Consider the following 12,259-nt stretch of genomic DNA (forward strand, 5'->3'; position numbering starts at 1 on the left):
TTTGGTGAGGAAGATTGGCCCTGAGCTAACATCTGTTGCCAATATTCCTCTTTTTTTTTTTCTCTCCCCAAAGCCCCGGTACATAGTTGTATATCCCAGTTGTAGGTCATTCTAGTTCTTCTATGTCTGATGTCGCCTTGGCATGGCCTGATGAGTGGTGTGTAAGTCCGTGCCCAGGAGCCAAACCTGGGAACCTCGGGCTACAGAAGCGAAACGTGCAAACTTAACCACTTGGCCACCAGCCGGCCTCCTAGCTCAATAATTTTTGAGTGTAAAAGGGTCTTGAAACCAAAATGTTTGAGAATCTCTGATCTAGAGACCTGGGTGGGGTGGATAAAGCAGTGTGCTGTAAAAGAGCTGGCCTGAAAGAAGGTGCTGGCACTGGAGCATGTGTAGGGTCCCTTCTCCAGTGACCACTGGTCTTGTCTTACCCTCTAAGCATAACCGGTGTCTGGGTCAGTCACGTGGGGGTGGGAGGGTCAAATAGGGTTCCTCATCTGCAATCCCCCCGGCCCCCCCCATTACTACCTGTATTTGTAGGGCCTCAGACTTCTTCCTAACTTCACTTTTTCCCTGGACCTTCAGACTGCAGAGTGAACTTACTGACCCTCCAGGCCCAAGAAGGTAGTTCTTGGAAGCAGAGCTAGGGTGTGGGAGGTCTGTCTGAGGGATGACAGAAAAGGAAGGGACTCCTTTCCCCCACCACGCTTTCTCCCCTTTCTCATAAAGAAAGGTCAGAGAGACTAAAATAGCTGCCCCTTCCCCGGCATCTGGTCACCATGGCAACACAAATCCAAAGGCACAGGGCACTCCCCTCTCAGTTAGGCACTACCGCTCTGCACTAGCAGCATCTGCCGGCGTGCCCTCCGTTTCTCTGGGCTCATACAAGCCCCTCCCTGGGTTTCTAACTAGGCTTTGGTTGGGGCATCCTGTTAAGTCTCCTACAGGCTCCCCCAGTCTCTGCCTCCAATGACTCCGAGAGGGTGTCATGTGCCAGAAAGGCCAGCAGAGGGAGCAGACAGGCTTGAGGAGCCGAAAGAGAGCGAGCAGCGCAGAGGTGCGGAGGTGGCCGCAGTCTCCAGAACTTCGAGAAGGAGAACGGAGGTTCTCGGGGAACAGGACAACAGTGCTTCAGTCCCAGGGTTCCTCAGTAACCTAGTGAACACATACCCTGCACCCAGAGCCTCAGCCACCTGCTCCTCTCTTTTATGCTCCATAGACCCCTCATCTTCTGCGCAGGGCCCCCAACCCCAACTCTTTCCCAACCCTGCTTCCACCAGACCCCAACTCTGTCCCAACCCCTTCATGTTCCATCCAAGGGGTGAAACCGGCAGATAAACTACGGGGTGGCGGAATGCTCAGTTAGCACCAACCAAAGTCGATGACCCTACCTCCAACATTATCTTTCTCGGATGACGTTTTAATGCTCCCCCCCCACTCCACCCCCCAATTCTCCGGCCCCATTTATTTCTCAATCTTTTTTCTGGCTCTGGTTCAAGGGCTTTTCCGTACGTAGCCGATCCAAGAATCCATGCCGGGATTTACTGCCCACCACCAGCAGCGTGTTCAGCAGGGGGGGTGGGGGGGGGGTGTAGGCAGTATAGGGTCCCTCCAGGGAGGGGGAGGATCCTGGGGGTCCTGGGGGTGCAATGAGCCCGGCACCCCCTCTCTCGCTTCCAGCTCCCCCGCCTCGTCTTCCAGAACGGCGAGAGGGAGGGAAATAGGAGGGAGGTGAGGGGCGAGCGGGAAGAGCGGCGGCGCGCCAGCAGCTTGAGCGAGAAAAAGTTTTTGCAAAAAGGAAAAAAAAAGTTTGCGCTTCTCGCGGGTGGTCCCGGCTCGCGGCCCGGCGGGCTGGGCCGGCGGGAGGGCTGGGGGCCAGGTTAGGGGGGTGGGGGTGGCACTGAGGCTGCGCTGCCGTGGTCTGTCCGCCCCCCCTCCCCACCGCACACCCCCAGCCCAGACTCCAGCCCTGGACCGCGCATCCCGAGCCCTGCGCCCAGACGAAGGTGAGAAGGGGGGCAGGCGGGGGACCACCTGGGAGCGGTGGGGGAGGGGGCCTGAGGGGATGCTCTGCCTGTGAGAGACGCTGCCCAGCCAAGAGGGAGACCTGGGGCACAGAGGCAAACGGGGGTGGGAGAGCCTGGGGTGAGATGTTAGAAAGTTTGGAGAATTTTTTCATTTGTATCTCCCTTTCTCTGTATCTTTTTCTTCTGACAGTCTGTGTGTCTGTCTCAGGCAACCGTGGATCTCTTTGTCTGTCTCTGCCTCTCCCATACATTAGAAACATCTCACTTTCAGGAGGTTGGGATGAAGAGGCTGGAGGGACGGCTAGCTGGAGGTCTGCGTGGTAGAGGGAACTCCAGGTGTGTCTCTAAGCGCCGGGCAGGAAGACGTCAGTGTTTCTGAAAGGAGGGGACAGCTAACGAGAGAGCCCTAGGTGGGGTGGTGATGGCTGTGTGAGAGGCGACAAAACCACCGGGGGTGGGGGTGGGGGCTGGGCTTGAACCCCTGACCTGTCTTGTGACAGATGTGCTTGCGGGTGCCTGTGTTGTGGGGGAAAGGAGTGCCTTCTGGACTAGAAGAGGCGCTGGAGGAGCCAGTGTCTAGTTTAGGCCCTAGAAAGACTCCTCGAGGAATCTGGACTCCTGAGTCCCAAGGGCCGTGGGCAGGGTGTTAAGGAGGAGTTGAGGAGACCTTGTCTTGACCCTCTGACCTCAGGACCACCAGGGCAGCTGGGGCCAGCCATAGGGAGACCCCTACTGGGACAGGGCGGGACCACGGGCCGCTGCCTGCCTGTGCATCCCCGTTGGCCCCCCTCCCAAACGGGAGCTGGGGACCGAGGCCCCTCCTCTGGCTCAGACCACCCTGCCTGCCCTTACTCCCCGCTCTGAAGCCTCTTTCAGGCCCCGTGACCCCGAAACAATCCGCCCTGGGCAGCTAGCTTTGGGGACAGGATTAGGGAAAGGGGATCCCATAGAGACTAGAGACTGAAGGTTTCAGGGGGCTGAAGAATTGGGGTCTTCATAGGATTGGTCTTTATGATCCAGTAGAGGGAGAAGGAGGGGCGATTTCCCCTGGGGAATTGTAAGGGCCGGAATTAGGGTGGTTTTCCCTAGGGGGGCGGGGTCCAGAGCCCCCCCTCATTATCTCCCCGGTATCCCCTGCCAGGCGGCACAGACCCCGCCCTTGACGTCACTAAGGGGTTCCCGGGGGTCTGGAGGGGTTAACCCTTGGGAAGCCATCCGGGATACCCGGGAACCTGAGGTGTCCTGGCACCTCCTCCTCCCCATACACACCTTATTTTATTTACCCAGTCACTTTCTCTCCCTATAGTTTCTGCATTCTTCTTTCTTTTCCACCCCGCCACGGGGACCCCTAGTCTCCAACAGTGCCCCCCCACCACCACCTAGGCGCCACTGCCAGCTTTTTGGATGCACTGAGGGGAGGAGGGGAGAATGTGTCCCGCCTCTTACCGCCGCGCACCCCCCCGCCTCCCCGCCCCGACTCCACTGCGGCTCGCTCGACTGGGCTCCCGGGGCGGGCGGGGGAAGCGGAGCTGTCTGCAGCCAGAGCCTGCGGCGGCGACTTGGGTGGGCCGAGGAGGCACGGGGGCGGGGAAGGCGGGACCGGGAGAAGGGGGCGGGGCCGACTCCTGGGAGTTGGGGAGCGGGGGTGCGAGGAGGACTCTGGAAAATAGGGATACAGAAGATGATTCAGGACTCCAGGAGGGGAACCCTGCAGCTCCCTGCCCCTTCCTCGCTCTCATCCACACCCCAGGAAACATAACTGAAGCTGGAAAAGTTGGCGAAATTTTTCTTCCACTAGTGTGAAGGGGAGACGTGGGTGGGCAGTGGCACGCGTGGGCAAAGAGGGATGTCACCCCATTTCCATCCCGGCTCCTCTGCCGCTGAGCTGTGGGGAAGGAAGATGACTGAGTGGGCATGTTTGGGGGAGTCTCTTTAGTGTTTGGGGGGTCATTTGCGAGCCCTCGCCTCCTTCCCCTGGGTGAGTCATAGAGGAAGGAGGCGGGAGAAGTGTCCCCCCATCCAGCTGCCAGCCAGCTGTGCCCCCCCCCAACAACCTAGTGCCAGGGTCGAGTTGGGAGGTCTTGGATGCGGGACCCGGATCTCCGCTGGGAAAGGAGGAGTTAGGAAGGGCACAGCCCAGGCTGTGGGGCTCGGGCTGGATCATGGGGTCCGGGTTCCGCTCCCCATCTTACCCCGCCCTCACCCTAAATCCCAGCATCCCGGGATCACCCACCGCGCCGGCCGGCCCGCTCCCGGTCGTTCTCCACCCTACCCCGCCCCACCCCACCCTCAGTCCCGGGAAACCGGAAAACCTGGGGTGGACTAAAAACTGGAGTTTTAGGAGAAAAGCGGGCAGTGGCAGCCTCTCCTTTACTACTCCTCTCTAATGGATGATGGCTTTGTTTTTTTCATTCTCCCAAAACCTTCCTTCATGGTGCTTTTCCTTTTCCCCAAAAACAGACCAAAAGAGTTTAGATGGGGGCCCAGATTCAAACCACGCCAGAATAACATCAGATTCCATCCTTTTACCCTACAGACCCGCGAGGCACCCCTCAGAAACCTTATCCCCTTCTACACAGTTTTCTGCCTTCGGGAGAAAAGGGCAGTCTATCCGTGCTCTCTCCTGGCCCTACCAGCCTCTCAGTCTGGGCTGTGGCGAGGGCGCCCTCTGCTGGACATTAGGCTGTAGAAGGGCTGTCCCCGGGGCAGGAACAAATGAAAACAGAAAAGGAGCTGGAGCAGAGCAGCCAGCCCAGGACTTGAAGTCAGACGTTCCTCATGACTTCCCCCATCCCACTCCTCAAAGCTGGCCCGTGCTCAGAGCAAGAAGAAATAGAGGGCCCATGGTATAAAGTCACTTGAAGCTCATATAGGCACAATTAGTCCACCTCCCTGTCAGACCCAGACCACCCAGGCGAAGCTCCCACCCAGTTCCCACAAAGATTGCCAAGACTGTCTCTGCCTCTTTGGGACTTCTCTCCTCACCCTCTCCTTAGCTGAGTGATGCTCATTTCAACTCGATTTCCCACAGTTGAGGTCTTGGAGGGGCTGGGGGCACATGGAAGCTCTGCCCCAGGTTCTGTGCCTGAGGTAGTTATCTGACCTTCCCTGTTTCCCTCCCACCTTTATGACTTGCAGATCTCCCTTCCCCTCCTGCAGTGTCCCCACACTCTCCTTTGAGACACCATGTTCAACTCGATGACCCCACCACCAGTCAGTAGCTATGGCGAACCCTGCTGTCTCCGGCCCCTCCCCAGTCAGGGGGCCCCCAGCATGGGGACAGAAGGTCAGTGCATACGCTAATCCCTGGGCCTTGAGGACTGGCAGATCTCTCATCCCAGGGATCCCTCTTCCATCTCCCACCCTTTATGCCAGCTTCCCATCACAGGAAGGTTTGAGGGCCCATGTCACATGGTCTTGGAATATGGGATCATGCCATGCCTGGGGTTTCAAGGTGAGGCCTTGTGTGTCCTCCATTCCCATTCCCCATTCCAGCTGTCTCTTTTCTAGGACTGTCTGGTCTGCCCTTCTGCCACCAGGCCAACCTCATGTCCGGCCCCCACAGTTATGGGCCAGCCAGAGAGACCAACAGCTGCACTGAGGGTGAGGCCTCAGGCAACATCTCTTCCTTTTCTGCCCCTCTGAGACTTGTCCTGAGGGAGGAAGTGGGAGGGCAGGGGATCTAACTTGGAACAGGAAATGCTTGGATATGGGAGCAAGGGGTCACAGCGTGATCAGGAGGTCACAGATGGCGTCAACAGGGCAAAGCAGAGTTGTGTCACGTTTTTGCTGAGAGTCAGGACCTACGGGTTGGGTGCACAAAGAGACACGCCCCTTTACCATTCCCATCTCCTGTTTCCTGCCCCAGCCCCACTTTTTCCTCCTCCCCGGAGTGCAGTCAAGTTGACCAAGAAGCGGGCACTCTCCATCTCACCCCTCTCGGACGCCAGCCTGGACCTGCAGACAGTTATCCGCACCTCGCCCAGCTCCCTTGTGGCCTTTATCAACTCACGCTGTGCATCTCCGGGAGGCTCCTATGGTCACCTCTCCATCAGCACCATGAGGTGCAGATAGCCCCAGGCTAAGAGGCCCCAAAAGACCTTACCAAACCCCATTAAAAGCCTCAAGCCGTCCAAACCCCCGACCCTATTTGAATCCTTATCATTTTCAAAGGCATTGAAGCCCTCCTCAGTACTTCCCTGGGACTGGGCTCAACCGCTTCCCCTACCAAGTTTTCCAGAACCCTCCACATAGCCCAAGAACTCCTGAGACTTTGAGATGATAGTCCTAAATAACTGCCTCCCCTCCTCCTCCTCAGCCCATCTCTGGGATTCCCAGCCCAGATGAATCACCAAAAAGGGACCTCGCCTTCCTTTGCGGTCCAGCCCTGTGGTCCCCATGACCCCACCCACAGTGGGATGATGCCGCATCCTCAGTCCCGGGGACCCCTCCCAACTTGCCAGGTGAGAGTCCTCATATTGCCACCTGATTTCCCTCAGCTCAGGGTGGGTGGGTGGGTGGTAGACTCTAGGGGGACTATGAAGGCAGGACAGGGGATAAGAATGTTTTCAGTAGCAGAAAAATAAAGGGGAATGGGTGCTGAGGTTCACTCTTGGGGGTTGAATCAGACTCTTCCAAATGAGATCCCACCTTTTGCCCATCCCGTTCACCAGTGCAGTCTTTGGAGGAAGTTTCTTCCAAACCCAGGGGTTCCAGCTGCTTGGGTGGGGGCGCTCAGGGCAGGAAGACCCGGCTGGGCTCCCTCTTCCTTCTGCCCACTTCTCCCTTCATCACCCTCGCCTCTTCCCTTGGGGAAGCTGAAGTCTGAGCTGGACATGCTGGTTAGCAAATGCCCCGAGGAGCCCTTGGAAGGTGATATGTCCAGCCCCAACTCCACTGGCACACAGGTAAGGGAGGAGGGGGACTTTGCCTCTGGAACCTGAGCACAAGGAAAGCTGCCACCCAAGTGACCTAGAACTGCCTCTCCTGCCTCAGGATCCCCTGCTGGGGCTGCTGGATGGGCGGGAGGATCTGGAGCGAGAAGAGAAGCCCGAGCCTGAGTCTGTGTATGAGACTGACTGCCGCTGGGATGGCTGCAGCCAGGAGTTTGACTCCCAGGAGCAGCTAGTGCACGTGAGCCCGGGGGTAACAGGAATGCTGGCTGGAGCCTGCAGGATATTCTCGGGGGGACGTTGTGGAGTCAGGCTGAGGGCAGGACGTCAGAGGATACTAAGGGTGAGGTTGAGTGCCTGGTGGGTAGGCAGAAACCCAGGAGCTGTGGTTTTGTTTTAGAAACTTGCAAGAACTGGGGGTGTGGGCTATGATGTTCTTCCTGCCCCTTCTTTCGCCATGAGACGGAGCCATGAAGGAATATGGGGGGTAGGGAGGTCAAGGGAAGCTCTATTCTGGGTCTCGGGGGCATCGGAGAGCCTCTGCCTCTTCTCCCTCAGCACATCAACAGCGAGCACATCCACGGGGAGCGGAAGGAGTTCGTGTGCCATTGGGGGGGCTGCTCCCGGGAGCTGAGGCCCTTCAAAGCTCAGTACATGCTGGTGGTCCACATGCGCAGACACACGGGCGAGAAGCCACACAAGTGCACGGTGAGGCACCCACTGCGCAAGCTCAGCGTCCTTCCTTCCACTGGGGCTCCCCACCAAGGCAGGGCCCCATTATAACTGTCATGGGCCCTAGGCAGTTGTGCCTCAGCGGGCCCCTTCCTCCATAAACAATTACTAACAAATTGTATTTCATGACCATGTTAGTATACAGATGAACATACTGGTATATATTACAACACTTTCTTGGACACAAAAGTTAACTTTTTCCCCTGATTTTAAAAGAAATTAAAATATTTTCATGGGCCCCAGGCACTGTGCCTCCTACTCTGCCTAATGGAAAAGCCCTGCATCAAGGACAGAAGACACTCTCAGATCGGCCCCATCCTAAGATAGTCGAAGGTCCCCAGGCAGGGGTCTAGTGCCTCCAGCCACTTCTGTTCCCCCAGCTCTTGCCTGCCCTTGTCCCTGAATGCTGGGACTTCTCCTGAAGCCCCAGTGCTTCACCAGTGCTGCCACCTTATCTTATATTCTCTGATGATGTCCCTTTTGAGATTTAGGATTCCTCTAATCTCCATGTCCTTCTGTTAAGAGCTGTCCTTTGACCCCCATATCCCCCAGTTTGAGGGGTGCCGGAAGTCATACTCACGCCTCGAAAATCTGAAGACGCACCTGCGGTCCCACACGGGTGAGAAGCCGTACATGTGTGAGCATGAGGGCTGCAGCAAGGCCTTCAGCAATGCCAGTGACCGGGCCAAGCACCAGAACCGGACCCACTCCAATGAGGTGAATGCCCCACCCGAGAGACCCTCCCCACTTGAGAAGCCACCCACTGGGGAGATTCCCCGTAAATCCCTTAGCCCAGCACCCACTCCACAGAGGTGAGTTCCCCCTTCACATATAATTCACCCCAAGAAGGCCTCTCTGAAACCAAGAATTTCCACTTCCACCCACCCCTCCCCCTGCCTCTAACCAGCCAAAGGACCTAAAATAGACCCATTCAAAATAGAGGGACCCCCTGGTCCCCTCAGCCCTTGAATTTATGAGGCCTCACAGACCTGGGCTCAGCCCTCATCTTCCCAGGCCTGGGCCATCAGTTTCCTAATCAACCTTAACCTTCTCATCTTTTACTCCAAGGGCCCCAGTCTCCTGACTTCCTCGGTTACTGTGTGTTCCCCCCGTGCCCCTCATCCTCACACCATGCCACCACTTTTCCTGTTCCTTCTGCATTCTTCCACTTTGACCCCTGTGCCCACCGTCTTCACCCTTCACTCAACAGAAGCCGTACGTGTGTAAGCTCCCCGGCTGTACTAAACGCTACACAGATCCCAGCTCGCTCCGAAAACACGTCAAGACGGTCCATGGTCCTGATGCCCATGTGACCAAGCGGCACCGAGGCGACGGCCCCCTACCCCGGGTACCATCCCTTTCCACAGTGGAGCCCAAGAGGGAGCGGGATGGAGGCCCCATCAGGGAAGAGAGCAGACTGGCCGTGCCGGAGGGGGCCATGGTGAGAGAGCCTGGGCCAGCCCCGCCTCCATGTCCCTGTCTGCCTGCTGCCATCTTTCTGGTTCCCACCCAACCTGTCCATCCCTCCGATGGAAATCACTCTTCTGTGGCCAGCCTTCCAGTCTCTTGTCCCAGTCTTGCTCCTTGGGCTACCCAAAATCTAGGGATTTTAGTGCAATTATTTAATTGGTTCAGCAAAAACATCTGTCCTCCAGTTTGCCCCTGTCCCTCTCCTGCTCAGCCCTCCCTCACGTATAAGCCTCCGCTCAGCCCCAGCAGTCACTGGGACACAAGCTTTAGCCCCTCACCAAGTTCAGGGAGCTGTGGGGAAGGGGGCCACCCTCAGCTTTCATCTTCCCCACAGAAGCCACAGCCAAGCCCTGGGGCCCAGTCATCCTGCAGCAGTGACCACTCCCCAGCAGGCAGCGCAGCCAATACAGACAGTGGTGTGGAAATGACTGGAAATGCAGGGGGCAGCACCGAGGACCTGTCTAGCTTGGACGAGGGGCCTTGCATTGCTGGCACTGGTCTGTCCACTCTTCGCCGCCTTGAGAACCTCAGGCTGGACCAGCTACATCAACTCCGGCCAGGAGGGCCCCGGGGCCTCAAACTGCCCAGCTTGACCCATACGGGTGAGACCTGGGTGTGGCGGGTGGTTGCTGGGCTGAGATGTGGACCTTTCCTGAGGTTGGACAGAGGACTTCACCCTTCAGGGCTGCCATATAGCATTTTTGTACAATTAGAAAAAGGTGCCCATTCCTTAAGACACTTTGCTTCCATCTATCAGAAAAGTGTTGTGATATACAAAGTCTATCATGTGAATGCTGTCCCCTAGGATCATGCAGTGTACATGTACAGTATACAACCTGTACAACTGTTCACAGTGGCCCTGAATCCCTGGTGACACAGAAGCAGGAAGGGCATGGGAGAAGAAAGAGACAGAACTGAGTGGTTAGAGTTAAGGAGCCTGTCCCTGGGAGTCCAGGACAAGGCTGTCCCATGGGAGAGACAGAAAGAGACTCAGGAGGCTCCCTGAGCACTTTGCCTTTTCTGCCCATCACTTGCAGGCACCCCTGCGTCCCGCCGTCTGGGCCCTCCAGCTTCTCTTGACCGCCGTAGCAGCAGCTCCAGCAGTGTCAGCTCGGCCTATACTGTCAGCCGCCGCTCCTCCCTGGCCTCCCCTTTCCCGCCTGGCTCCCCACCAGAGAATGGGGCATCCTCGCTGCCTGGCCTCACGCCTGCCCAGCACTACCTGCTCCGGGCAAGATATGCTTCAGCCAGGGGAGGTGGTACCCCACCCACTGCAGCACCCAGCCTGGATCGGATGGGGGGTCTTCCTGCACCTCCCTGGAGAAGCCGAGCTGAGTATCCAGGTTACAACCCCAACGTAGGAGTCACCCGGAGGGCCAGTGACCCAGCCCGGGCTGCTGACCGCCCTGCCCCGGCCAGAGTCCAGCGGTTCAAGAGCTTGGGTTGTGTCCACACACCCCCTACCATGACAGGGGGAGGACCGAACTTTGACCCCCAACTCTCGACCTCTGTCTACTCACCACAGCCCCCCAGCATCACTGAGAATATTGCCATGGATACCAGAGGGCTACGGGAGGAGCCAGAGATTGGGACCTCCATGATGGGCAGTGGTCTGAATCCCTATATGGACTTCCCATCTACTGATACTCTGGGATATGGGGGACCTGAGGGGGCAGCAGCTGAGCCTTATGGAGCTAGGGGTCCAGGCTCTCTTCCTCTTGGACCTGGTCCACCCACCAACTATGGCCCCAATCCCTGTCCCCAGCAGGTCTCCTATCCTGACCCCACTCCAGAAACATGGGGTGAGTTCCCTTCCCACACCGGGCTGTACCCAGGCCCCAAGCCTCCGGTTGGAGCCTACAGCCAATGTCCTCGTCTTGAACATTATGGACAAGTGCAAGTCAAGCCAGAACAGGGGTGTCCAGTGGGTTCTGACTCCACAGGACTGGCACCCTGCCTCAATGCCCATCCCAATGAGGGGCCTCCACGACCACAGCCTCTGTTCTCCCACTACCCCCAGCCTCCCCCTCCCCAATATCCCCAGGCAGGCCCCTATCCCCAACCACCCCCTGATTACCTTCCTTCAGAATCCAGGCCTGGCCTGGATTTTGATTCCCCCACTCATTCCACAGGACAGCTCAAGGCTCAGCTCGTGTGTGATTATGTCCAGTCTCAACAGGAGCTGCTGTGGGAGGGTGGGGGGAGAGGCGATCCCCCAGTCCAGGAACCTCTCTACCAGAGTCCCAAGTTTCTGGGGGGTTCTCAGGTTAGCCCGAACCCTGCCAAGGCCCCAGTGGCCACCTACGGACCTGGCTTTGCACCTAACTTGCCCCATCATAAGTCAGGCTCCTATCCCACCCCTTCACCATGTCATGAAAATTTTGCAGTGGGGGCAAACAAGTCTTCCCATCGGGCAGCAGCACCACCCCGACTTCTGCCCCCACTGCCAACTTGCTATGGGCCCCTCAAGGCAGGGGGAAGCAACCCCAGCTGTGGCCATCCAGAGGTGGGCAGGTTGGGAGGGGGTCCTGCCTTATACCCTCCTCCTGAAGGACAAGTGTGTAACCCTCTGGACTCTCTTGATCTTGACAACACTCAGCTGGACTTTGTGGCTATTCTGGATGAGGCCCAGGGGCTGAGTCCTCCCCCTGCCCATGATCAGGGGGAGAGCTCTGAACACACCCCACCTCCGTCTGGGCCCCCCAACATGGCTGTGGGTAACATGAGTGTGTTACTGGGGTCCCTGCCTGGGGAGACACAATTCCTCAACTCTAGTGCCTAAAGAGCAGGGAATCCCACCCATCACAGATCCACACTTCCTAAGGGGTTTCCATCCCCACAGAGAAGCCAGGAGGAGGAGCCATAAGCCCCAGGATGCCCCAGGGATGGGAGGTATGGGCTGGGGGTTGTATACAGTCTGTATATGCATGGGGGAGGAATTTGATAATGGTACTTTCCTGATAATAAAGAAACTGCATCAGAAAGAGCCTTGCTAGTTCTATGTTACTCTCTTGGGGGAGGGTGATGACAGGGAACAAGAAGAGAAGCAGGAGTTAATCCACTCACCCTTCTCTTCAGAGAAGCTCCTTCACCGCATCCCAACCCCTGAAATCAGACTCACAAAGATGGAGATGGTCA

At 57.4% G+C, this 12,259-nt stretch overlaps 1 protein-coding gene across 19 annotated transcripts; it reads left to right on the plus strand.

Annotated features, from left to right (window-relative positions):
• Positions 1-1,498: 1,498 nt before the first annotated feature.
• On the plus strand, positions 1,499-12,105 carry GLI1 (GLI family zinc finger 1). 19 transcript variants are annotated; one of them, XM_070621835.1, is made up of 13 exons: positions 1,585-2,006; positions 2,218-2,363; positions 5,166-5,313; positions 5,538-5,630; positions 5,896-6,091; positions 6,346-6,490; positions 6,845-6,934; positions 7,023-7,160; positions 7,478-7,627; positions 8,204-8,368; positions 8,862-9,092; positions 9,456-9,723; positions 10,159-12,105. In XM_070621835.1, exons 3-13 carry the CDS (start codon positions 5,214-5,216, stop codon positions 11,901-11,903), a joined length of 3,321 nt encoding a protein of 1,106 aa, XP_070477936.1. In that variant the 5' UTR covers positions 1,585-2,006; positions 2,218-2,363; positions 5,166-5,213; the 3' UTR covers positions 11,904-12,105. The 19 variants fall into 19 exon arrangements, with proteins under 19 accessions (XP_070477939.1, XP_070477936.1, XP_070477930.1 ...); XM_070621836.1 differs by having other exon boundaries at positions 1,617-2,006; positions 5,187-5,313; XM_070621822.1 differs by having other exon boundaries at positions 1,700-2,006; positions 6,701-6,934.
• The last annotated feature ends 154 nt before the right edge of the window (positions 12,106-12,259 follow it).

The sequence above is a fragment of the Equus przewalskii genome, chromosome 5 (genome assembly GCF_037783145.1).
Source record: "Equus przewalskii isolate Varuska chromosome 5, EquPr2, whole genome shotgun sequence".
Classification (NCBI taxonomy): domain Eukaryota; kingdom Metazoa; phylum Chordata; class Mammalia; order Perissodactyla; family Equidae; genus Equus; species Equus przewalskii.

Excerpts from the sequence above, each read along its gene's own strand:
- GLI1 (XM_070621829.1), top strand. The coding sequence starts at position 5,214 with ATGTTCAACTCGATGACCCCACCACCAGTCAGTAGCTATGGCGAACCC. Across the intron at positions 6,935-7,022 it reads CCAACTCCACTGGCACACAG|GATCCCCTGCTGGGGCTGCT; the intron begins GTAAGGGAGGAG and ends CTCCTGCCTCAG. Across the intron at positions 8,369-8,861 it reads ACCGGACCCACTCCAATGAG|AAGCCGTACGTGTGTAAGCT; the intron begins GTGAATGCCCCA and ends TTCACTCAACAG.